Source organism: Ranitomeya variabilis, chromosome 6 (assembly GCF_051348905.1).
Source record: "Ranitomeya variabilis isolate aRanVar5 chromosome 6, aRanVar5.hap1, whole genome shotgun sequence".
Lineage (NCBI taxonomy): Eukaryota > Metazoa > Chordata > Amphibia > Anura > Dendrobatidae > Ranitomeya > Ranitomeya variabilis.
Genome location: NC_135237.1, coordinates 366,853,495 through 366,876,612, shown reverse-complemented (window position 1 = coordinate 366,876,612; position 23,118 = coordinate 366,853,495). Strand labels below are relative to the sequence as shown.

Genomic DNA, 23,118 nt, shown 5'->3' with positions numbered 1-23,118 from the left:
ATTTAATGGTGCCAATATAGGACACAGACACAGACTACTTTAAGTTGCATCATAGATGTCTACAAATTTGTATTGTCAGTGCCAGACATTGAATGATGTCAGCGAATAGACTAAAGATTGGTGGAGCTGTGCGACATAATTTTGCACGTAGTAGAGCCCAGTTTGAGCTGGGGTAGGGGGGAACTCTCTTGAGGCCGGCGGGACCGCCCCAGGGCCACTCATGTTACAACGGTGTGTCTGACGTTGGGTGCGCACCACCACCGCCAGAGACACTACATTGTACTATGAGGGACCCAGTAGCAATGCCGTCAACCAAAAGCGAGCACACCCACCTCTTCAGACAAACAGCAGTCTCACGGGTGCTTGCGCCAAGTCGCGATACCACGGCCCCGTGTGGGGAGTTTGGCCATTTAGGGAGGTGTAAACATGTCGTATGCTGTACAATCTGCAGCAGCAAATTAGACATTAGAAAAGTAATTCACAGGCAAGAGCTTTTCATAGGAAAGCTAGGTGTCGGCCGGGCAAGGTGGGGCAAAAGATTTTGAAATCCAGTTGTGGTTCATTTTAATGAATGTTAGATCGTCAACATTTTGGGTAGCCAGACGAGTCCTTTTTTCGGTTAATATTGACCCTGCAGCACTGAATACTCTTTCTGATAGGACACTTGCTGCCGGGCAAGCAAGCTCCTGCAATGCATATTCTGCCAATTCTGGCCAGGTGTCTAATTTGGAGGCCCAGTAATCAAATGGGAATGACGGTTGAGGGAGAACATCGATAAGGGATGAAAAATAGTTAGTAACCATACTGGACAAATGTTGTCTCCTGTCACTTTCAATTGATGCAGCAGTACCTGTCCTGTCTGCGGTCATAGCAAAATCACTCCACAACCTGGTCAGAAAACCCCTCTGTCCAACGCCACTTCTGATGTGTGCACCCCTAACACTCCTAGTCTGCTGCCCCCTGGAGCTCGTGTGAGAACGATCACGTGCGCTGTGTGCTGGGAATGCCTGAAGCAAACGGTCAACAAGAGTTGATTGTTTGGTTGCTAATATTAGTTCCAAGTTCTCATGTGGCATAATATTTTGCAATTTGCCTTTATAGCGTGGATCAAGGAGGCAGGCCAACCAGTAATCGTCATCGTTCATCATTTTCGTAATGCGTGTGTCCCTTTGTAGGATACGTAAGGCATAATCCGCCATGTGGGCCAAAGTTCCACTTGTCAAATCTCCGGTTGTGATTGGTTGAGGGGCAGTTGCAGGCAAATCTACGTCACTTGTGTCCCTCAAAAAACCAGAACCCGGCCGTGACACGCAACCAATTTCCTGTGCCCCCGTGAAAGTTTCCGCATTAAAAATATACTCATCCCCATCATCCTCCTCGTCCTCCACCTCCTCTTCGCCCGCTACCTCGTCCTGTACACTGCCCTGACCAGACAATGGCTGACTGTCATCAAGGCTTCCCTCTTCCTCTGGTGCAGACGCCTGCTCCTTTATGTGCGTCAAACTTTGCATCAGCAGACGCATTAGGGGGATGCTCATGCTTATTACGGCGTTGTCTGCACTAACCAGCCGTGTGCATTCCTCAAAACACTGAAGGACTTGACACATGTCTTGTATCTTCGACCACTGCACACCTGACAACTCCATGTCTGCCATCCTACTGCCTGCCCGTGTATCCTCCCACAAATAAATAACAGCACGCCTCTGTTCGCACAGTCTCTGAAGCATGTGCAGTGTTGAGTTCCACCTTGTTGCAACGTCTATGATTAGGCGATGCTGGGGAAGGTTCAAAGACCGCTGATAGGTCTGCATACGGCTGGCGTGTACAGGCGAACGTCGGATATGTGAGCAAAGTGCACGCACTTTGAGGAGCAGGTCGGAGAACCCAGGATAAGTTTTCAATAAGCACTGCACCACCAGGTTTAAGGTGTGAGCCAGGCAAGGAATGTGTTTCAGTTGGGAAAGGGAGATGGCAGCCATGAAATTCCTTCCGTTATCACTCACTACCTTGCCTGCCTCAAGATCTACTGTGCCCAGCCACGACTGCGTTTCTTGTTGCAAGAACTCGGACAGAACTTCCGCGGTGTGTCTGTTGTCGCCCAAACACTTCATAGCCAATACAGCCTGCTGACGCTTGGCAGTAGCTGGCCCATAATGGGACAACTGGTGTGCAACAGTGTCATCTGCCGATGGAGTGGTTGGCCGACTGCGTTCTGTGGAAGAGCTGTAGCTTCTGCAGGAGGACGAGGAGGAGGAGGAGGGGGTGCGAACGCCTACAGCCAACTGTTTCCTAGACCGTGGGCTAGGCACAACTGTCCCTAAATTGATGTCGCCTGTGGACCCTGCATCCACCACATTCACCCAGTGTGCCGTGATGGACACATAACGTCCCTGGCCATGCCTACTGGTCCATGCATCTGTAGTCAGGTGCACCTTTGTACTCACAGATTGCCTGAGTGCATGGACGATGCGCTGTTTAACATGCTGGTGCAGGGCTGGGATGGCTTTTCTGGAAAAAAAGTGTCGACTGGGTAGCTCGTATCGTGGTTCAGCGTACTCCATCAGGGCTTTGAAAGCTTCGCTTTCAACTAACCGGTAGGGCATCATCTCTAACGAGATTAGTCTAGCTATGTGGGCGTTAAAACCCTGTGTACGCGGATGCGAGGATAAGTACTTCCTTTTTCTAACCAGAGTCTCATGTAGGGTGAGCTGGACTGGAGAGCTGTAGATCGTGGAACTTTCGGGTGTGCCGGTGGACATGGCAGACTGAGAGACGGTTGGAGACGGTATTGTTTCCGCCGGTGCCCTACATGCAATATTTCCTCCTACAAAACTGGTGATTCCCTGACCCTGACTGCTTTTGGCTGGCAAAGAAACCTGCACAGATACTGCCGGTGGTGCGGAAAATGGTGGCCTTACAGTGACGGAAGGGATGTTGCGTTGCTGACTAGCTTCATTGGCCGAGGGTGCTACAACCTTGAGGGACGTTTGGTAGTTAGTCCAGGCTTGAGAATGCATGGTGGTTAAGTGTCTATGCATGCAACTAGTATTTAGACTTTTCAGATTCTGACCTCTGCTTAAGCTAGTTGAACATTTTTGACAGATGACTTTGCGCTGATCAGTTGGATGTTGTTTAAAAAAATGCCAGACTGCACTCTTCCTAGACTCTGATCCCTTTTCAGGGATTGCAGACTGAGCTTTAACCGGATGGCAACGCTGTGCTCCAACAGGTTTTGGCTTTGACACGCGTTTTGGTCCAGATACGGGCCCGGCAGATGGAACCTGTTGCGATGTTGATGCCTGCTGCGGCCCCTCCTCCACCTCCGCTTCTGAACTACTGCCGCCTGCACCCTGTTCCCCCAATGGCTGCCAATCGGGGTCAATAACTGGGTCATCTATTACCTCCTCTTCGAGCTCGTGTGCAACTTCGTCTGTGTCACTGTGTCGGTCGGTGGTATAGCGTTCGTGGCGGGGCAACATAGTCTCATCAGGGTCTGATTGTGGATCTGTACCCTGAGAGGGCAATGTGGTGGTCTGAGTCAAAGGAGCAGCATAGTACTCTGGCTGTGGCTGTGCATCAGTGCACTCCATGTCAGAATATACTTGTAATGGGCATGGCCTGTTAAATGTTTCACTTTCTAAGCCAGGGACGGTATGTGTAAAGAGCTCCATGGAGTGACCCGTTGTGTCGCCTGCTGCATCCTTCTCTCTTGTTGTAGTTTTTGCTGAGGAGGACAAGGAAGCGACTTGTCCCTGACCGTGAACATCCACAAGCGACGCGCTGCTTTTACATTTACCAGTTTCGGAAGAGGAGGCAAAAGAGCTAGAGGCTGAGTCTGCAATGTAAGCCAAAACTTGCTGTTGCTGCTCCGCCTTTAAAAGCGGTTTTCCTACTCCCAGAAAAGAGAGCGTTCGAGGCCTTGTGTAGCCTGACGACGAAACTGGCTCCACAGCTCCAGACTTAGGTGGAATATTTTTATCCCCACGACCACCTGATGCTCCACTACCACTACCATCATTACCAGCTGACAATGAACGCCCACGACGACCTCTTGCACCAGACTTCCTCATTGTTTTAAAATCTTAACCAAAGTAACTTTATTTGTTGCTATCAAACAACTTACACGGTGAGCTATAACTTCAGTATGATTTCAATATCCCTTAACAGGTTGGTGAGACCACAAGGAAAATCAGGCACAATGTTACACACTCTGTTTTCTGTGGCACAAAATCACAGAGATGACACACACGCAGGACTGTCACTCAAGCACTAATGTCAATATTAATCTCCCACCTAATTTATTTATTTTTTTTTCTCAGGGAGACTTTAGAAACCAAATAATATTAAAAAAAAAAAAAAAAAAGGCTTTCTATGGCCCACAATTAGAGAGAGAGAGGTGGCACAACCAGGAGTCAAGACTGGCGCACAAGCTGAAAGGGCAATATTACTCTCCCACTGTTTTTTATGTTTTTTTTGTTTTTTTCAGGGAGACTTTAGAAACCAAATAATATTAAAAAAACCAAAAAAAAAAAAGGCTTTCTATGGCCCACTGAATGAGAGGGAGAGAGGTGGCACACCCAGGAGTCAAGACTGGCACACAAGCTGAAAGGGCAATATTACTCTCCCACTGTTTTTTTATGTATTTTTTGTTTTTTCAGGGAGACTTTAGAAACCCAATAATATTTAAAAAAAAAAATAAATAGGCTTTCTATGGCCCACTGAATGAGAGGGAGAGAGGTGACACACCCAGGAGTCAAGACTGGCACACAAGCTGAAAGGGCAATATTACTCTCCCACTGTTTTTTTAGGTTTTTTTTTTTTTTTCAGGGAGAATTAGAAACCAAATAATATTAAAAAAAAAAAAAAAATAGGCTTTCTATGGCCCACTGAATGAAAGGGAGAGAGGTGGCACACCCAGGAGTCAAGACTGGCACACAAGCTGAAAGGGCAATATTACTCTCCCACTGTTTTTTTATGTATTTTTTGTTTTTTCAGGGAGACTTTAGAAACCCAATAATATTTAAAAAAAAAAATAAATAGGCTTTCTATGGCCCACTGAATGAGAGGGAGAGAGGTGGCACACCCAGGAGTCAAGACTGGCACACAAGCTGAAAGGGCAATATTACTCTCCCACTGTTTTTTTAGGTTTTTTTTTTTTTTTCAGGGAGAATTAGAAACCAAATAATATTAAAAAAAAAAAAAATAGGCTTTCTATGGCCCACTGAATGAAAGGGAGAGAGGTGGCACACCCAGGAGTCAAGACTGGCACACAAGCTGAAAGGGCAATATTACTCTCCCACTGTTTTTTATGTTTTTTTTGTTTTTTTCAGGGAGACTTTAGAAACCAAATAATATTAAAAAAACCAAAAAAAAAAAAGGCTTTCTATGGCCCACTGAATGAGAGGGAGAGAGGTGGCACACCCAGGAGTCAAGACTGGCACACAAGCTGAAAGGGCAATATTACTCTCCCACTGTTTTTTTATGTATTTTTTGTTTTTTCAGGGAGACTTTAGAAACCCAATAATATTTAAAAAAAAAAATAAATAGGCTTTCTATGGCCCACTGAATGAGAGGGAGAGAGGTGACACACCCAGGAGTCAAGACTGGCACACAAGCTGAAAGGGCAATATTACTCTCCCACTGTTTTTTTAGGTTTTTTTTTTTTTTTCAGGGAGAATTAGAAACCAAATAATATTAAAAAAAAAAAAAAAATAGGCTTTCTATGGCCCACTGAATGAAAGGGAGAGAGGTGGCACACCCAGGAGTCAAGACTGGCACACAAGCTGAAAGGGCAATATTACTCTCCCACTGTTTTTTTATGTGTTTTTTGTTTTTTCAGGGAGACTTTAGAAACCCAATAATATTTAAAAAAAAAAATAAATAGGCTTTCTATGGCCCACTGAATGAGAGGGAGAGAGGTGGCACACCCAGGAGTCAAGACTGGCACACAAGCTGAAAGGGCAATATTACTCTCCCACTGTTTTTTTAGGTTTTTTTTTTTTTTTCAGGGAGAATTAGAAACCAAATAATATTAAAAAAAAAAAAAATAGGCTTTCTATGGCCCACTGAATGAAAGGGAGAGAGGTGGCACACCCAGGAGTCAAGACTGGCACACAAGCTGAAAGGGCAATATTACTCTCCCACTGTTTTTTTATGTATTTTTTGTTTTTTCAGGGAGACTTTAGAAACCCAATAATATTTAAAAAAAAAAATAAATAGGCTTTCTATGGCCCACTGAATGAGAGGGAGAGAGGTGGCACACCCAGGAGTCAAGACTGGCACACAAGCTGAAAGGGCAATATTACTCTCCCACTGTTTTTTTAGGTTTTTTTTTTTTTTTCAGGGAGAATTAGAAACCAAATAATATTAAAAAAAAAAAAAATAGGCTTTCTATGGCCCACTGAATGAAAGGGAGAGAGGTGGCACACCCAGGAGTCAAGACTGGCACACAAGCTGAAAGGGCAATATTACTCTCCCACTGTTTTTTTATGTATTTTTTGTTTTTTCAGGGAGACTTTAGAAACCCAATAATATTTAAAAAAAAAAATAAATAGGCTTTCTATGGCCCACTGAATGAGAGGGAGAGAGGTGGCACACCCAGGAGTCAAGACTGGCACACAAGCTGAAAGGGCAATATTACTCTCCCACTGTTTTTTTAGGTTTTTTTTTTTTTTCAGGGAGACTTTAGAAACCAAATAATATTAAAAAAAAAAAAAAAAAAAAAAAATAGGCTTGCTATAGCCCACTGAATGAGAGATAGCACACACAGCAGTGGCACACAAGCCCTTACTGAGGCCAATATTTTTCTCCCACTGATTGATGTAGTGTTTTTGTGTTGAGGTAGAATTTAGAACACAAATCACGGAAAAAATAAATAGGCTTTCTATGGCCCACTGAATGAAAGGGAGAGAGGTGGCACACCCAGGAGTCAAGACTGGCACACAAGCTGAAAGGGCAATATTACTCTCCCACTGTTTTTTTATGTATTTTTTGTTTTTTCAGGGAGACTTTAGAAACCCAATAATATTTAAAAAAAAAAATAAATAGGCTTTCTATGGCCCACTGAATGAGAGGGAGAGAGGTGGCACACCCAGGAGTCAAGACTGGCACACAAGCTGAAAGGGCAATATTACTCTCCCACTGTTTTTTTAGGTTTTTTTTTTTTTTTCAGGGAGAATTAGAAACCAAATAATATTAAAAAAAAAAAAAATAGGCTTTCTATGGCCCACTGAATGAAAGGGAGAGAGGTGGCACACCCAGGAGTCAAGACTGGCACACAAGCTGAAAGGGCAATATTACTCTCCCACTGTTTTTTTATGTATTTTTTGTTTTTTCAGGGAGACTTTAGAAACCCAATAATATTTAAAAAAAAAAATAAATAGGCTTTCTATGGCCCACTGAATGAGAGGGAGAGAGGTGGCACACCCAGGAGTCAAGACTGGCACACAAGCTGAAAGGGCAATATTACTCTCCCACTGTTTTTTTAGGTTTTTTTTTTTTTTTCAGGGAGAATTAGAAACCAAATAATATTAAAAAAAAAAAAAATAGGCTTTCTATGGCCCACTGAATGAAAGGGAGAGAGGTGGCACACCCAGGAGTCAAGACTGGCACACAAGCTGAAAGGGCAATATTACTCTCCCACTGTTTTTTTATGTATTTTTTGTTTTTTCAGGGAGACTTTAGAAACCCAATAATATTTAAAAAAAAAAATAAATAGGCTTTCTATGGCCCACTGAATGAGAGGGAGAGAGGTGGCACACCCAGGAGTCAAGACTGGCACACAAGCTGAAAGGGCAATATTACTCTCCCACTGTTTTTTTAGGTTTTTTTTTTTTTTCAGGGAGACTTTAGAAACCAAATAATATTAAAAAAAAAAAAAAAAAAAAAAAAATAGGCTTGCTATAGCCCACTGAATGAGAGATAGCACACACAGCAGTGGCACACAAGCCCTTACTGAGGCCAATATTTTTCTCCCACTGATTGATGTAGTGTTTTTGTGTTGAGGTAGAATTTAGAACACAAATCACGGAAAAAATAAATAGGCTTTCTATGGCCCACTGAATGAAAGGGAGAGAGGTGGCACACCCAGGAGTCAAGACTGGCACACAAGCTGAAAGGGCAATATTACTCTCCCACTGTTTTTTTAGGTTTTTTTTTTTTTTCAGGGAGACTTTTGAAACCAAATAATATTAAAAAAAAAAAAAAAAAAAAAATATAGGCTTGCTATAGCCCACTGAATGAGAGATAGCGCACACACAGCAGTGGCACACAAGCCCTGACTGAGGCCAATATTTTTCTCCCACTGATTGATGTAGTGTTTCTGTGTTGAGGTAGATTTTAGAACACAAATCACGGAAAAAATAAATAGGCTTTCTATGGCCCACTCAGTGAGAGATGGCACACACAGGGATGGCACTGTAGCAGAAATGCCAATCTTAATCTCCCACAAAAAAAAAACAAAAAAAAAAAAAAAACTGTCCTACAATTACTATCTCCCTGCAGTAATGTAAGCCAGGTATGGCAGGCAGCAATAGGAGTGGACTGATGCACAAATTAAATAAAAAGTGTGGACAAACAAAAAAGATAGCTGTGCAGAAAGGAAGGAACAAGAGGATATGTGCTTTGAAAAAAGCAGTTGGTTTCCACAGTGGCGTACACACAGCAATACAGCTATCACGGAGCCTTCTAGGGCAGCCCAATGAGCTACAGCGCTGAGGGGAAAAAAAAAAAAAAATAGCTTCCACTGTTCCTGCACACCGAAGGTGGTGTTGGACAGTGGAAATCGCTGCAGCACAAGCGGTTTGGTGGTTAGTGGACCCTGCCTAACGCTCTCCCTGCTTCTGATGAAGCGGCAGCAACCTGTCCCTAAGCTCAGATCAGCAGCAGTAAGATGGCGGTCGGCGGGAACGCCCCTTTATAGCCCCTGTGACGCCGCAGACAGCAAGCCAATCACTGCAATGCCCTTCTCTAAGATGGTGGGGACCAGGATCTATGTCATCACGCTGCCCACACTCTGCGTTCACCTTCATTGGCTGAGAAATGGCGCTTTTCGCGTCATTGAAACGCGACTTTGGCGCGAAAGTCGCGTACCGCATGGCCGACAAGCACAGGGGTCGGATCGGGTTTCATGAGACGCCGACTTAGCCAAAAGTCGGCGACTTTTGAAAATGATCGACCCGTTTCGCTCAACCCTAGTGGCTAGCGATTTCCCAACAGTTCGAGGATGTGGCTAATTTCCCCAATTGTATTGGTGCCGTGGACAGCAAGCACATTCGGATTCAGAAACCAGCGCATAGTGGATCCCTCTACTATAACTATAAGAAATACTTTTCGATTATATTGATGGCTATTGCGGATGCAAGATACCGTTTCGTAGCTGTGGATATTGGTGCGTATGGCCGGACTAACGATTCCAGAGTCTTCAGAGACTCCAACATGGGGAGATGTTTGTACAGCAACAATTTCAACATACCCTCATCACGACCTCTGCCGAGGACAGAAGACCCAAGTTTGCCCTTTGTTTTAGTTGGTGATGAGGCGTTCCAACTTGGACAAAATCTCCTCAAGCCGTACTCAAGCCGTAGTCTGAACTCCACCAGGCGCATTTTTAATTATCGCTTGAGCCGGGCAAGACGTTATGTGGAGTGTGCCTTTGGTATTTTGAAATTAAAATGGCGAATTTTACTAACTTGCATGCAACTGCAACCAGAAAATGTGGACCGTGTTGTGTAGGCATGCATCTGTCTGCATAATTTTGTTGCCAGACATGAACCCCAGGTGGTTGACCCCGATGAATGTGAGTCGAACCTCATTAGCATTGAATCTACTGCTGTTTGGTCTACGGCTCAAATAATGAGGATTCGTGATCAATTTGTACAGTACTTCACACATGAAGGCCATGTTCCATGGCAAGACAGACACGTGTGAAAATTATTTAAAGTCTGAAGTTGTGTCCTGATGTTTTGCTGAAGTGTGAGGGGTTTTTTTTGTTTGTTTTATTTCCCACAACCTTTATGTCTTGTAAAAAGTTACATTCATGTTATTATGTTGTGCTCAAAGTTAAAGTCATACAAGAATCTTAAATTTTAAACTGTTTACTAAAGTTTTGGGATTTGTATGAAAAAACTGTTGCTAGACATGTTTAACATATGATATCCCATAGGGATGTAAAAAAACACACACGAAATTGGGTGCAAAAAAAATAATTAACCAACAAAACGTGAAACGCAGTAATTGCACCTGGCTGGGGACAGTGAGCTGTACTATAGACTCTGGTATTGCGCGGGCGTATTGTCTGCCCAACTGTATAATGGACTGCTACTTTGTCTCTGATGTTCCATGCTCGTTTCACCCCGGACTCTATATTGAGGGTTGTAGGCCGGCATGTCTATGCTTCTTGTTCTCGATGGAGCGGGTTCCTGGGGGCCCACAAATTCCTCAAGAAGGTCATTCAGGCTTTGCCTAAACAAAAGGTTTCTGTGTGCCGGGATATTTTGCGCTACAGGCACATAGGACAAAAAAAGTAGCTTCCACTCATTTGCAGAATATACAGACTCGCGGGATTGCAAGTCTGTAATTTCCCGCCTCAGGTCTTTGAGTTCACTACGACACATGTCCTCTACCCTTTGGAGTCCATCGACAATAATGGCATCAGCTTCATCTTTTTGTGATGCTCGCTTGCGTCCACGCTGTGATTGCAACCGGGCACTCACACCAGAAGCAACAGTGCTTCTCTCCCCAGATCGTGGCTCGCTGATGCCAGACACATCTTCAGCGCCCGTCCAGTGGAGATGGCTCCAGTTCCTCTGCCTGTCTAGGCACGGCGGTACTGCATATCTTGCTGTAATGCTGTACCCCCCAAAAAAAAATAAATTATTTTTCTTTAATTAAACAATTTTGTCTTGCACACAGACCTATTTGTACTTACGAGCGCTGAGACACTGTTTTTTGCAGAAAGAGCAATTGCTCGTAATGCACATACGGGGTCAACCATTTGGCACCTGATCCGCTTGGTGCATTTTGACTGTTCCGGTAGTCACGGACAAAGCGATCCCTTATTGATTTCCAACGGGTATGGACCGCATCGGCTTTAAATTAAAAAAAAAAATTAAAAATAGATATATAAATAGTAGATCGATAGTTCTTATATTGATAGTTTTAAAATTGTGTATAGTTAGTTAAGATAGTTGATATATAGATAGTAGATAGATAGTTGATAGATAGTAGTTATTAGATAGTTGATAGAGAAATAGTTTAAGAAATAGTGTATATATAGTTGAGAGTTGAGAGATAGTAGACAATGTAACATCACCAATATTTACCAATTTTTTTCTTTGAGGTTCACGACTTCTCCATGTATCGGGGATCGAAGAGACAGATAATTTTATCCCACAACTTGCGGTTCTTCACGATGTCATGGTGGGAGCTGTCGCTTTGGTCCCATATTGAGGGGTTGGCTTCCACAAGGTTGATCAGTGTCTCGTTGTGAATGGTCAACGGCTCTTCGTCAACCACAATCCTTTTTTTTTGGCTCGCTGACTTGGACTATGTAAACACAAAACGTTATGTTGAAAGGTTCAATTTCACTTTATTGGTAGACTGATAGATAGATAGATAGATAGATAGATAGATAGATAGATAGATAGATAGATACATAGACAGAGCGAAAGATAGAGAGAGCGAGATAGATAGTGGATAGATAGTTTATAGATATAGTAGATAGAAAGTGAATAGATAGATTGTAGATAAGTATTGGATAGAAAATTTCTAGTTTTATATTTACCACTGGCAGTTGTGGCGACGACAGACGGCGAGGAACCTTCTTTCTCTTGTGTCCTCCGTGTGCCACAACCTATTGTGTATTTAAATGGAAAAAATACAATTACATTTCTTGGATCAATAAATTTATGCTTGCAAAACTAAAAATGTCTGCCATGTACCTTTGTGGGTTTTGCCTGTTTTTTTGGGGGGGCCTAGCAGCCTCGGGCTCCGAAGACTCCTATTTGCAATAAAAACATGATTATACACGTGCTTAGCTCAATACACTGGAGTTTCACACAACTTTTAGTGGTTTTTTTAAAGTGCAAGCCTACCGATTGAGAAGAAAAACCCGCAGACACGCTGCTGCTGCTGCTGCTGCTTCCCTCACTATCCGACATCTGCAACAAAGCAATACATTTTTAGTACACACACATCCGACGGACAATACAGACTCCCATGATGTATACAGATATATATATATATATATATATATATATATACAAATGTACTTACATTTCCTGTGATCTCTTGCAAGACACTTTCTCTCTCACGTGCAGCAGGCCTCAGGAAAAATGTGTGCTAGGGACATTAATGGCCGAAATCATGTTTCCTGTCACATGACCACATGGACCACCCTCAAACGCTATTAAAACGTATGGTTCTATTTGGAAATTTTTCACGATTTGCGTTTGCCATAGCCTTCAATGGCAGAATTAACGCTTCTGTTAGTATTGCGTTAGCTTGGCCGGACCCGAAAACGCTGCAAGCCGCGTTCCAAGGTCCATCAGAAAAAAAGTTATGTGACAAACGCATGCCAATTTTGGCATGCGTCACGATGCGTCAGACAATGCAAGTCTATGGGCGCGTTAGTATGTGCATTATATTGCGTTTTCACTACTTAAAAACGTGTCCGTTAGACGGACTCACCTAGCGCAATGTGAACCTAGCCTTACTCTTGGAGTGCAGTATGTGACATTTCTGCTTGCAAACCATTTCTTCAGTCTTCTCTGAGATTGTGTGCTTTCAGAGATGCTGTCAGTCATAACTTGGCAGCTGATCAAGCGAACTAAGCTCATATACTTCCGAGCTGTTATTGGCTCTGTCTGGGAAGGAGGGATGAAATCCCATCTTTAATAGACTATCTTACAGAATTTCTAAAAACTAGAACTTTTCATAAATGTTTAATGGGTGCAAGTCCATCCACTAATTTATAGCTACCTGGATCTTTTGGTAAACCTCAAGACACTGATAGAGAGAAGTAAGCACAAGGGTCCTTGTACGTCTGCCAACTGGCGGCACTTAATATTTGCTGATCAGCCATTTGTTTGCCATAAATAGGTTGCCATTGTTCTTGGTGGATATTGTTCACTTAGGACAATGCACTGCCAAGAACAATGAACTTTTGTGTAAACCAAAAGATCATTGTAAGGCTATTGTCATCTTGTTCTTTCAAGTAAATGGAAGCTTGTTTAGATTGCATGGTTCCTAGGAATCCTACATTATGCTGCTCTTAGGGTACCGTCACACAGTGCCATTTTCATCGCTACGACGGCACGATTCGTGACGTTGCAGCGTCGTATAAGTATCGCTCCAGCGTCGTATACTGCGGTCACACGTTGCAATACACGGCGCTGGAGCGATAATTTCATGATGTATTTGCGATGTAGAAGCCATTGGTTACTGTGCGCACATCGTATACAACCTGTGTCACACAATGCAATCATGCCGCCACAGCGGGACACTAGACGACGAAAGAAAGTTTCAAACGATCTGCTACGACGTACGATTCTCAGCGGGGATCCGGATCGCAGTAGCGTGTCAGACACAGCGATATCGTAAATGCATCGCTGGAACGTCACGAATCGTGCCGTCGTAGCGATCAAAATTGCACTGTGTGACGGTACCCTTAGATGAGGTAGCAAAAACCTGGTGACAAATTCCCTTTAAGAGGTACATCTCATTTTGCAACATAGACTTTAATTAACGACAATCTACCACTAGCTTTTTGCTACCCCATCTGAGAGCTGCACAATATAGGGGCAAAGACCACTCTGATTTCAGTGATGTATCTACTGGGTGCAGCAAATTTCTTAACTGCAAATGTAGCAAGTGCTCTGAATGTTGCTCTAACTCTGCCCACGCCACTAATTGGCTTCTTCCTTTGTACCATGTATTTTTACAAAAAGCTTCTAATCACTAGTGGGTGTGGGCTTGTCCTATAGTAATAACCTACTACTAATAAAACACTAAGGGTACCTTCACACTGAGCAACTTTGCAATGAGAACGACAGCGATCCGTGACGTTGCAGCGTCCTGGATAGCGATATCGTTGTGTTTGACACGCAGCAGCGATCTGGATCCCGCTGTGATATCGCTGGTCAGAGCTAGAAGTCCAGACCTTTATTTCGTCGCTGATCACCCGCTGTCATCGCTGGATCGGCGTGTGTGACGCCGATCCAGCGATGTGTTCACTTGTAACCAGGGTAAACATCGGGTTACTAAGTGCAGGGCCGCGCTTAGTAACCCGATATTTACCCTGGTTACCATTGTAAAAGTTAAAAAAAAAAACACTACATACTCACATTCTGATGTCTGTCACATCCCCCGCCGGCGTCCACAGGGTTAAAACTGCTTTCGGCAGGAGCGCTTGCTAATGCTGCGCTGCTGCCGAGAGCTTCCCTGCACTGACTGTCAGCGCCGGCCGTAAAGCAGAGCACAGCAGTGACGTCACTGCTGTTACTGCCGGCACTGACACATTCAGTGCAGGAAGCTCTCGGCAGCAGCGCAGCATTAGCAAGCGCTCCTGCCGAAAGCAGTTTTAACCCTGTGGACGCCGGCGGGGGATGTGACAGACATCAGAATGTGAGTATGTAGTGTTTTCTGTTTTTTTTTTTCACTTTTACAATGGTAACCAGGGTAAATATCGGGTTACTAAGCGCGGCCCTGCACTTAGTAACCCGATGTTTACCCTGGTTACCCAGGTGCTGCAGGGGGACTTCGGCATCGTTGAAGACAGTTTCAACGATGCCGGAGTCATTCCCCTGATCGTTGGTCGCTGGAGAGAGCTGTCTGTGTGGTCGCTGGGGAACTGTCACACAAACGAATTACCAACGATCACGGCCAGGTCGTATCGCTGGTCGTGATCGTTGGTAAATCGTTTAGTGTGAAGGTACCTTTATTTTGTTGGAATAAAACACACAGCTCAGTAAGTGATACATCTGTGGAATCAAGGTCTTAGCCCCTGCATAATAATGCTCTCGGATTCCATAGCAAAAATCTGCTGACTTGCCTTTAAGAGCTGTTTAAGCTAATGATAAGAAAATATTATAATGCATTAAATATATGATTAAGAGGTTGGTTTGTGCTTCGTATCTACAGAGGAATGGAAATCCCAGTTCATCAAAACAGAGAGAAAGAAATTGTTGAACTACAAGGCTCAGCTCATAAAGGATTTGAAACCTCATATCTACTGTCCCTTTGCTGGTTACTTTGTTGAGGCTCATCCATCAGATAGGTATGTTTACTGGCCAGGAATTTACAGTGAAACCTGGAAAAGATGTTCAAAATTGTGAAAATCTCAACAATAGCATGTAACAAATTAATGTTTAATCAGTGAACAGAAATGAGACAGATGTACCTTATTGATGAATAAGGCGCACACCGGACGCTCCAGCTATTGTAGTGAAATGGAATGTTTGTCACCACACAATTATTAGGCAAGAGAGTATTTTGACAATATCATCGTTTTTATGAATATCTTCCAACACCCAGCTCTATGAACTTTAATGCTTATTGGCTGAAGCAGATAAAGTGATGAATATTTGTGTAATAAGGGAGAATGTGGTCAAAGGATATCAACACCCTGTATCAAGGTGTGTCAAATTATTAGGCAAAGATTTGAGAAGAATCAAACGTGAAGTGACTAGGAAACCATGGTAACACAAGCCCCATTCAAACCCCAATAAAGACACGTGACACCATAAATGTTGGAAGAAAATGGCCGTGGCGTTTATTTTGAGTTACGTATAAAATTATATTTTAATCCAATAACCAACAATCAAACCATTTTGAATAAATAAATTAATACTACTCCAATTCATTACCAAATCCACCCGAATTCAACGGGCGATTCTCCCACAACAAACGCCACGACAGTTTAAACATTAAAAAACAGAAATTAAGGGAGGGGGGTGGGGTCTTCCGTCTTCATCAGGTGTCTGAGCAACAGCTGATGAAACAGCTGATTATATAGAGAAGATTCTTCCCGCACTTTTCCCACAAACCAATCAGAACTCATAAAAAGTGCGGGAATAAAACCTGATAAAACCGGTTATAACCTGCTCACGCATAGCGCAGCTTACTGAATAATTTAACCCTTTCCACAAAAACTCCAATACCTCATAAAGCCTATTAAAGCTTAATGCCATACATTATATAAAAAACCGAGGGGGGGGGGAGTGGGATAAGTGGAGAGGCTGTGTTATCATGCGACCCCCTTTGTATTCTTCAATGGGGGGGCGTCCATGGTAACACAAGCCCCATTCAAACCCCAATAAAGACACGTGACACCATAAATGTTGGAAGAAAATGGCCGTGGCGTTTATTTTGAGTTACGTATAAAATTATATTTTAATCCAATAACCAACAATCAAACCATTTTGAATAAATAAATTAATACTACTCCAATTCATTACCAAATCCACCCGAATTCAACGGGCGATTCTCCCAAAAGCCTCGCCTTGAAAAGTTGAGGCCCCCCCAAAACGCCAGAGCCATTTCTCAATAATAGACTGGAAATCCAAATTCAAAATATCCAGGCCCACATCTGATAAGTGAACCAGGTCCCCCCTGTACATGCCTGGGATGACTTCCTCTAGTTCTAAGTGCCTGAAAGAAAAACTGTCGGTTAAAGACATAAATTTCTCCATGCTTCTGTTGAGTCTTTTACAAATTTTCTCAAGAAAAACCATGTTGTTGCTAAACCATAAAAATCTCGGTACAATTTCTGAAAAGACTAAAGTAGAATTAAAAAATTCAGTTTTTAAAATGGAGATATCCCTCCTCATTGAAGCAATTAAATTAAGGGTGCTAATTTTACCCAAATCGTTGCCACCCAAGTGCAATATTATTAAGTCCGGACTAGGCCAAATCTTCTTCAATCTTCGCATTTCATCTATCAGTTCCTTCCATTGCATTCCACGCCTGCTAAACCAAAAAACTTGAAGAAAAAAAAGCATTAAAAGAGAGATTTTTTGAATACGATCTCACACTCGCCCTTTTCTCAGCCCAAAAGACATAGGAATGCCCAATAATCCACACTGATAATAAACCTAAAAAAGGAACCAAACATTAAGAAACATACAAATCAGGGCGAATGTAAAGCTTAAACCTATTAGACTCCCATCTGCCTATACTTTTTATCCTGCTATTCTGAAGACCCACTCTGGCAGCTTCCGTTGCCGCGCCAATCCGAAAAGAATGAGAGGAAATTTTTTGGTCTGATAAATTCAACGCTTTTAAACATTTTTTGAGAATGAAATTGAATTGAAAAATAGTTGCAGGTTCCCCATTGAAGTGAATAAAAAATGGGCCATTAATCTTGGGGCGTAATAGAGCCCATTTTCTAGTATTGGAAACGGGACATATTACTTTGTCTGATATAGCATTCAAACGTAATGAGGAGCCTCTACCCATCTGGTCTGTTTTTGATTTTTTAATAGATAACATGACATGTGAATCAAATAGCTTAACATCTTCAAAAGACAAACCAGAAGGAAGAGCCTTCTTTTGAGATACAATTTTGCTTACCCGCAGGGCCGCAAAAAAGGCTAGAGAAAAGGCTGTAGAAAAAAGACAGGCTTCAAAATTGTTAATACAAACCGAGGGAAGACATGAGCAAAGGTCTTTGAGCAAATGAAAAGAAATAGGGCGACGGTCGTCAGGTTTAAAATGAGCCTTCTTAAACCCTTTTAAAAACTGCCGAACGTGAAATATATCCGACATTGGCCTTACACCTAGCATTTTGAGAAAAAATGATATTCCTGCGACGTTTTTTGATAAAGCTGAAAGAGATAAACCTTTTCCCACCAGATGCTCTAAAAAACTAAGCGCTATCCCCACGCTACAATTTCCATGGGGGTGATTCTTAGCCGAACAAAAATCAATCCAAAGCTTCCATGCTGCCGTATAATCGGCCCATGTTCTATCAGCCAAGGATTTAGCAATGAAGTGTGAAATTACTCCTGAATTAACTTTTCCATATCCAATGCGGGCAGAAAGCTCTGTTCTCCTCCACTTTCAAGGATTCCCTCTTGAAAAGAAAAAGCTGGCGGTGACAAACAGATGCTGTATTACTATTATACTCATTAGAGGAAAAAGAGGCTTTTACCCAAATATTAAATTCCAAGCAAAGAAAGACAATATGCCTAATAATCCTAGCAGCCCATTTATTTTTAGATGAAAGAGTATTCAAAGCAAAAACCAAACCCTGATTATTCGATGAAAACAAAATTCGTTTGTCTTTGAGAAAAGCTCCCCATAACTGCAAAGATAAAAATACCGAGAATAAATCCAAAACTGTCTGGTTATTCAAAACCCTGAGTTCCTGCCAAAAAGACGGCCAAGTCTCTGACGACCAACGTGAGGCAAATGCTATGCCAAATCCAAATTCTCTGTCAGAGTAATAATATAAACTAATATCCTCTGCTGACACGAAAGAATTCCGCAACATAGTCCTACCATTAAAACTAGATAAAAACTTTAACCATACTTTCAGGTCATCTTTTAAATCCTTACCCAAACGTATATGAGACTTAGGGGAAGAATGACCGGCTGTGGCCTCATATAGCCCCCTAGAAAACACCCTGCCAGAGGGGATAATTCTTAATGCAAAATTTAAAAGTCCTAACAAAGACTGTAATTCTTTCAATGTAACTTTCTCCAAAATCAAACAGTGGGAAATTGCAGATTGTAATTTAGACAATTTCTCTGAAGGTAAAGAACAACACATACTATGAGAATCAATTACGATACCTAAAAACTCAAGTGACGTACAAGGAGGTACCGTTTTTTCATTGGCAATGGGGACGCCAAACCGATCACATACTTCCAAAAACCTATCCAACAAAGACTGACACTTGACAGAATCTAACGGACCAATGAACAAAAAATCATCGAGGTAGTGTAACATACCGCCTCATGAAAAATCGAACTCCACTACCCATTGAATAAACTTAGAAAAAGATTCAAATTAAAAACATGAAAGAGAAAATCCCATTGGGAGACATTTATCAAAAAAGAATTTATTTTGAAAAGAAAAACCCAGGGAGTTGAACCCTTCCGGATTAACTGGTAAAATCCTAAATGCAGACTTTATGTCCGATTTTGCCATAAGGGCATCGCGACCAAATTTCTGCAATAAGTCTAAAGCAACATCAAAAGAGGTATATTGAACTGAACAATTATAACCGCCCACTCCATCATTTAACGATTCACCCTTAGGGTACGATAAATGATGAATGAGTCTAAAAGACCCGCTGTCTTTCTTAGGAACTACACCTAATGGTGAAATCCTAAAATTCTCAAATGGGGGAGTATCAAACGGACCCGACACCCTACCCAATTCTAATTCTGCTATGATTTTTTCCTCTACAACGTGCGGAAATTCAAGTGCAGACGGAAGATTAACCACGGGCTTGCAGCCTATACCTGAAAATGGGGGTACAAAAAATCCTTTTTAAAAAACCGTTAAAAAGAAGAGAACTACTCTCCTGATCTGGATATATTTTTAACCATGGGACCATGTTTTCCAGGATCACTGGAGTCGTTGCTTTTAGAAAAGGCTTCTCTACTGCTAGTGTGCTGGTTACCTTGCATCTGTTTTTTAAAACATTTGGCCATTGGATGAATGCCCCCACAGAAGGAGCATTCATGCCGAAACCTACAATTCTGGGCCCATTTACATGTTGACTCGTTAAATGCAAAACACACACCCTTTTTTATCGTGGGATTAGTATTCTGTCTATGGGATCGAAACCTCTGAGGTAACATTAGGTTAATCCATAGCCCGACATCTTTCGTACCCCAAGACAAATTAGGGAACATTGATCATTTCTGCCTGAATGCCTCGTCATAAAGCAACCAGGCCATACCTCCGAAATTACGATACGCTTCTACGATGGAGTCTAAATGCTGAAATAGCCCAGAGCAAAGGTTCGGAAACTTCTCCCCCAATACAGCAGAATAGATTGAGAAAGCCTGAATCCAGTTATTAAATGATTTAACTGGAATGGATTTCTTTTTATCATCCGAATCCTCCTTCCTCTCAAATCTACCCTGCTGTTCCCTACCAGAAGGTAAAAGGGAAAATATATCCACGAATGCTCTGCTCCATATCAGTTCTTTCACCGCGGGGGTCAAATGAAAACCCAGCGGTGATATATCACATGTAAGAGATTCCTTCACGAGAATCTCTGGCATACCTGGTTTTAAAACAGCATTACAACTACCAGAATTGGTATCATTGAAAGAATATCTTGGAGCAGAAGAAAAGATGCCACTGCCCAAATATTCTTCCAATGCCTCCTTAACCAAATCTTTTACATTAAGGGGATTCACAGACAATGGGACATTTAGGCTCTCACCGCTTCCGTGAAGCCTCCGGTCCTGTGCGGCGCGGGTGTCGGCACTCGAGCCTGCTCCTGCAGGCGAATGCGCTTGAAGAGGAGGGTGCATCATCTCTCTGCTGGGCCCTGTAGACTGATTCGTCCAGGACATGGCAGCGGAAGACGCGGCGGCTGGAGAGCTTGGGAGGATGATTTCGCTGCTACATGGCTCAGAGTTGCGCCATGCTCCCTGGACCGCTGCGGCGCTTGTACGGCCAAAGCGGTTAGATGAGGCATCCGACGAAGCTGCAGGCACAGGAGACTCTTCCGGCTCTTCCATTCGTGACGTGCCGGACGCAGCTGCAGTATCCGGCGCTTGAAGGTGAGACGTCATCCGGCTCCTCTGAAGATCTCGCGGTGGACTCCGGGACTTCCGCCGCGACGACTTCCACCTGCTACTGCACGCCGTCAGAGCGGTTTCCGGCCTCATAGAAGATGGTGGCGATAGAGAATACGCCACTCTCGCCCTGCGATTCCCCCCGGGGTTCCGACTTGACCTCGCCGGTGTTGAGGGAGCTTCGTCCTGCTGAGGGGAGGGTGACAGCCTAGGCGCTAGAGAAGCCGGCACCTCTATATCAGAGGTAGGTTTTACAGCCGGGATAAAAGCCAGGCAACTCCGCAACCAGTCGGCGCCGCCCTCCGCCTCCGCTCTCTGGATCAGCTGCTGCAGAAGGGAATCCATCAGCTGTCTTCTGTCTTCATCAGGTGACTGAGCGACAGCTGATGGAACAGCTGATTATACAGAGAAGATTCTTCCCGCACTTTTCCCACAAACCAATCAGAACTCATAAAAAGTGCGGGAATAAAACCTGATAAAACCGGTTTTAACCTGCTCACGCATAGCGCAGCTTACTGAATAATTTAACCCTTTCCACAAAAACTCCACTACCTCATAAAGCCTATTAAAGCTTAATGCCATACATTATATAAAAAACCGAGTGGGGGGAGTGGGATAAGTGGAGAGGCTGTGTTATCATGCGACCCCCTTTGTATTCTTCAATGGGGGGGCGTCCATTATCCTTCAGTGTTGTCATATTCCAGACACAAGTTGAAATATCAAGACTGGGCCAAGAAATGTCTAAAGACAGATTTTTCAAAGGTTTTATGGACTGATGAGATAAGAGTGTTTTTTGATGGAGTAAGCGGATGGGCCCTCGGCTGGATCCGCAATGGGCAAAAACCTCCACTTCAACTCAGACGTCAGCAAGTTGGAGGTGGGAGACTGCTATGTTCTGGTATTATTAAATATTGCGTTAGTTGGACCTTTTGGGAATGAACAAGCACTCAAAATCTACTCCCAAATGAATTCCCAGTTTTTAGCAGACACTTTTCTCAGGCAGTGGTTCAGGAATAAATTTGCATATTTCAAGAAAATCATGATTTTTATGCAGGACAATGCTCCATCACATGCATCAAATACTCCACTGTTTGGCTGCCAGTAAAGACCTTAAAGATGAAAGAATAATGACATGGCCACTTCCTCACCAGACCAAGACCCTATTGAGAACTTGTGGGCTTTTAAACTGGAGATTTATAGGGAAGGAAAACTGTAGACCTATGTGAACACTGAGGCTGTGGTTGGTGCTGCCAAAAATTTATTGTCAACAGAATAAAAAACTGACATGGTTAGACAGCTATGAGTGCTATTGAAAAGTAGGGGGTGGCTATATTAGAATCTCAGAAATGACATGATTTTGAAATTACTTAGATTCAATCCATGTTGTTGTAAATAGTGTTAAGTTGTAGCAGATGGTGACCAGAAAAATGCCCACAGGAAAAATGCCCACAGGAAAATTGCCCACAGGAAAATTGCCCACAGGAAAATTGCCCACATCGAAAATTGCCCACACGGAAAATTGCCCACATGGAAAATTGCCCACACAGAAAATTGCCCACATGGAAAATTGCCCACACAGAAAATTGCCCACATGGAAAATTGCCCACACGGAAAATTGCCCACACAGAAAATTGCCAATTGCAGCATCACAAAGTTTCAGATCCATGATATTTGAGGTGCAAGGTGAAGAATGCCCACAGAAAATTGCCCACAGGCTGAATTATAGGTTAAATGCTCTGTAGGACAGGGGGATAGTATATGCATGTATACATGAGATGCTCTGCAGGGCGGAAGAATAATATATAATAGGTGAGATGCTCTGCAGGACAGAGAATAGCAAAGACCTATCGGTTAAATGCTCTGTAGGACAGGGGAATAGTATACAGGTATATATGAGATGCTCTGCAGGGCAGGAGAATAATATAGAATTATAGGTGAGATGCTCTGCAGGACAGAGAATAGCAAAGAGATATAGGTTAAATGCTCTGCAGGTCAGGGGGATATTATGCAGGTATTTGTGAGATGCTCTGCAGGGCAGAAGAATAATAAAGAATTATAGGTGAGTTGCTCTGCAAGATAGAGAATAGCAAAGATCATAGGTTAAATGCTCTGCAGGACAGGGGGATAGTATGCAGGTATACGTGAGATGCTCTGCAGGGCAGAAGAATAATATAGAATTATAGGTGAGTTGCTCTGCAGGATAGAGAATAGCAAAGATCTATAGGTTAAATGCTCTGCAGGACAGGGGGATAGTATGCAGGTATATGTGAGATGCTCTGCAGGGCAGAAGAATAATATAGAATTATAGGTGAGTTGCTCTGCAGGATAGAGAATAGCAAAGATCTATAGGTTAAATGC

At 43.0% G+C, this 23,118-nt stretch overlaps 1 protein-coding gene and 1 long non-coding RNA gene across 2 annotated transcripts in view; one reads left to right on the top strand and one right to left on the bottom strand.

The window, feature by feature from the left end:
- LOC143782505 (cytidine monophosphate-N-acetylneuraminic acid hydroxylase-like) overlaps nt 1-23,118 on the top strand; it is a 357,809-nt gene that overhangs the window by 216,585 nt on the left and 118,106 nt on the right. The window contains exon 9 of the mRNA XM_077270001.1: nt 15,139-15,274. Within this exon, the coding sequence (XP_077126116.1) occupies nt 15,139-15,274 (136 nt within the window). The remainder of the gene's footprint in view (nt 1-15,138; nt 15,275-23,118) is intronic.
- LOC143781182 (uncharacterized) lies at nt 10,937-11,964 on the bottom strand. The gene is made up of 3 exons (XR_013216607.1): nt 11,940-11,964; nt 11,783-11,851; nt 10,937-11,544 (listed from the first exon to the last, which is right to left on the bottom strand). It is a non-coding gene; the product is annotated as an uncharacterized LOC143781182 (long non-coding RNA).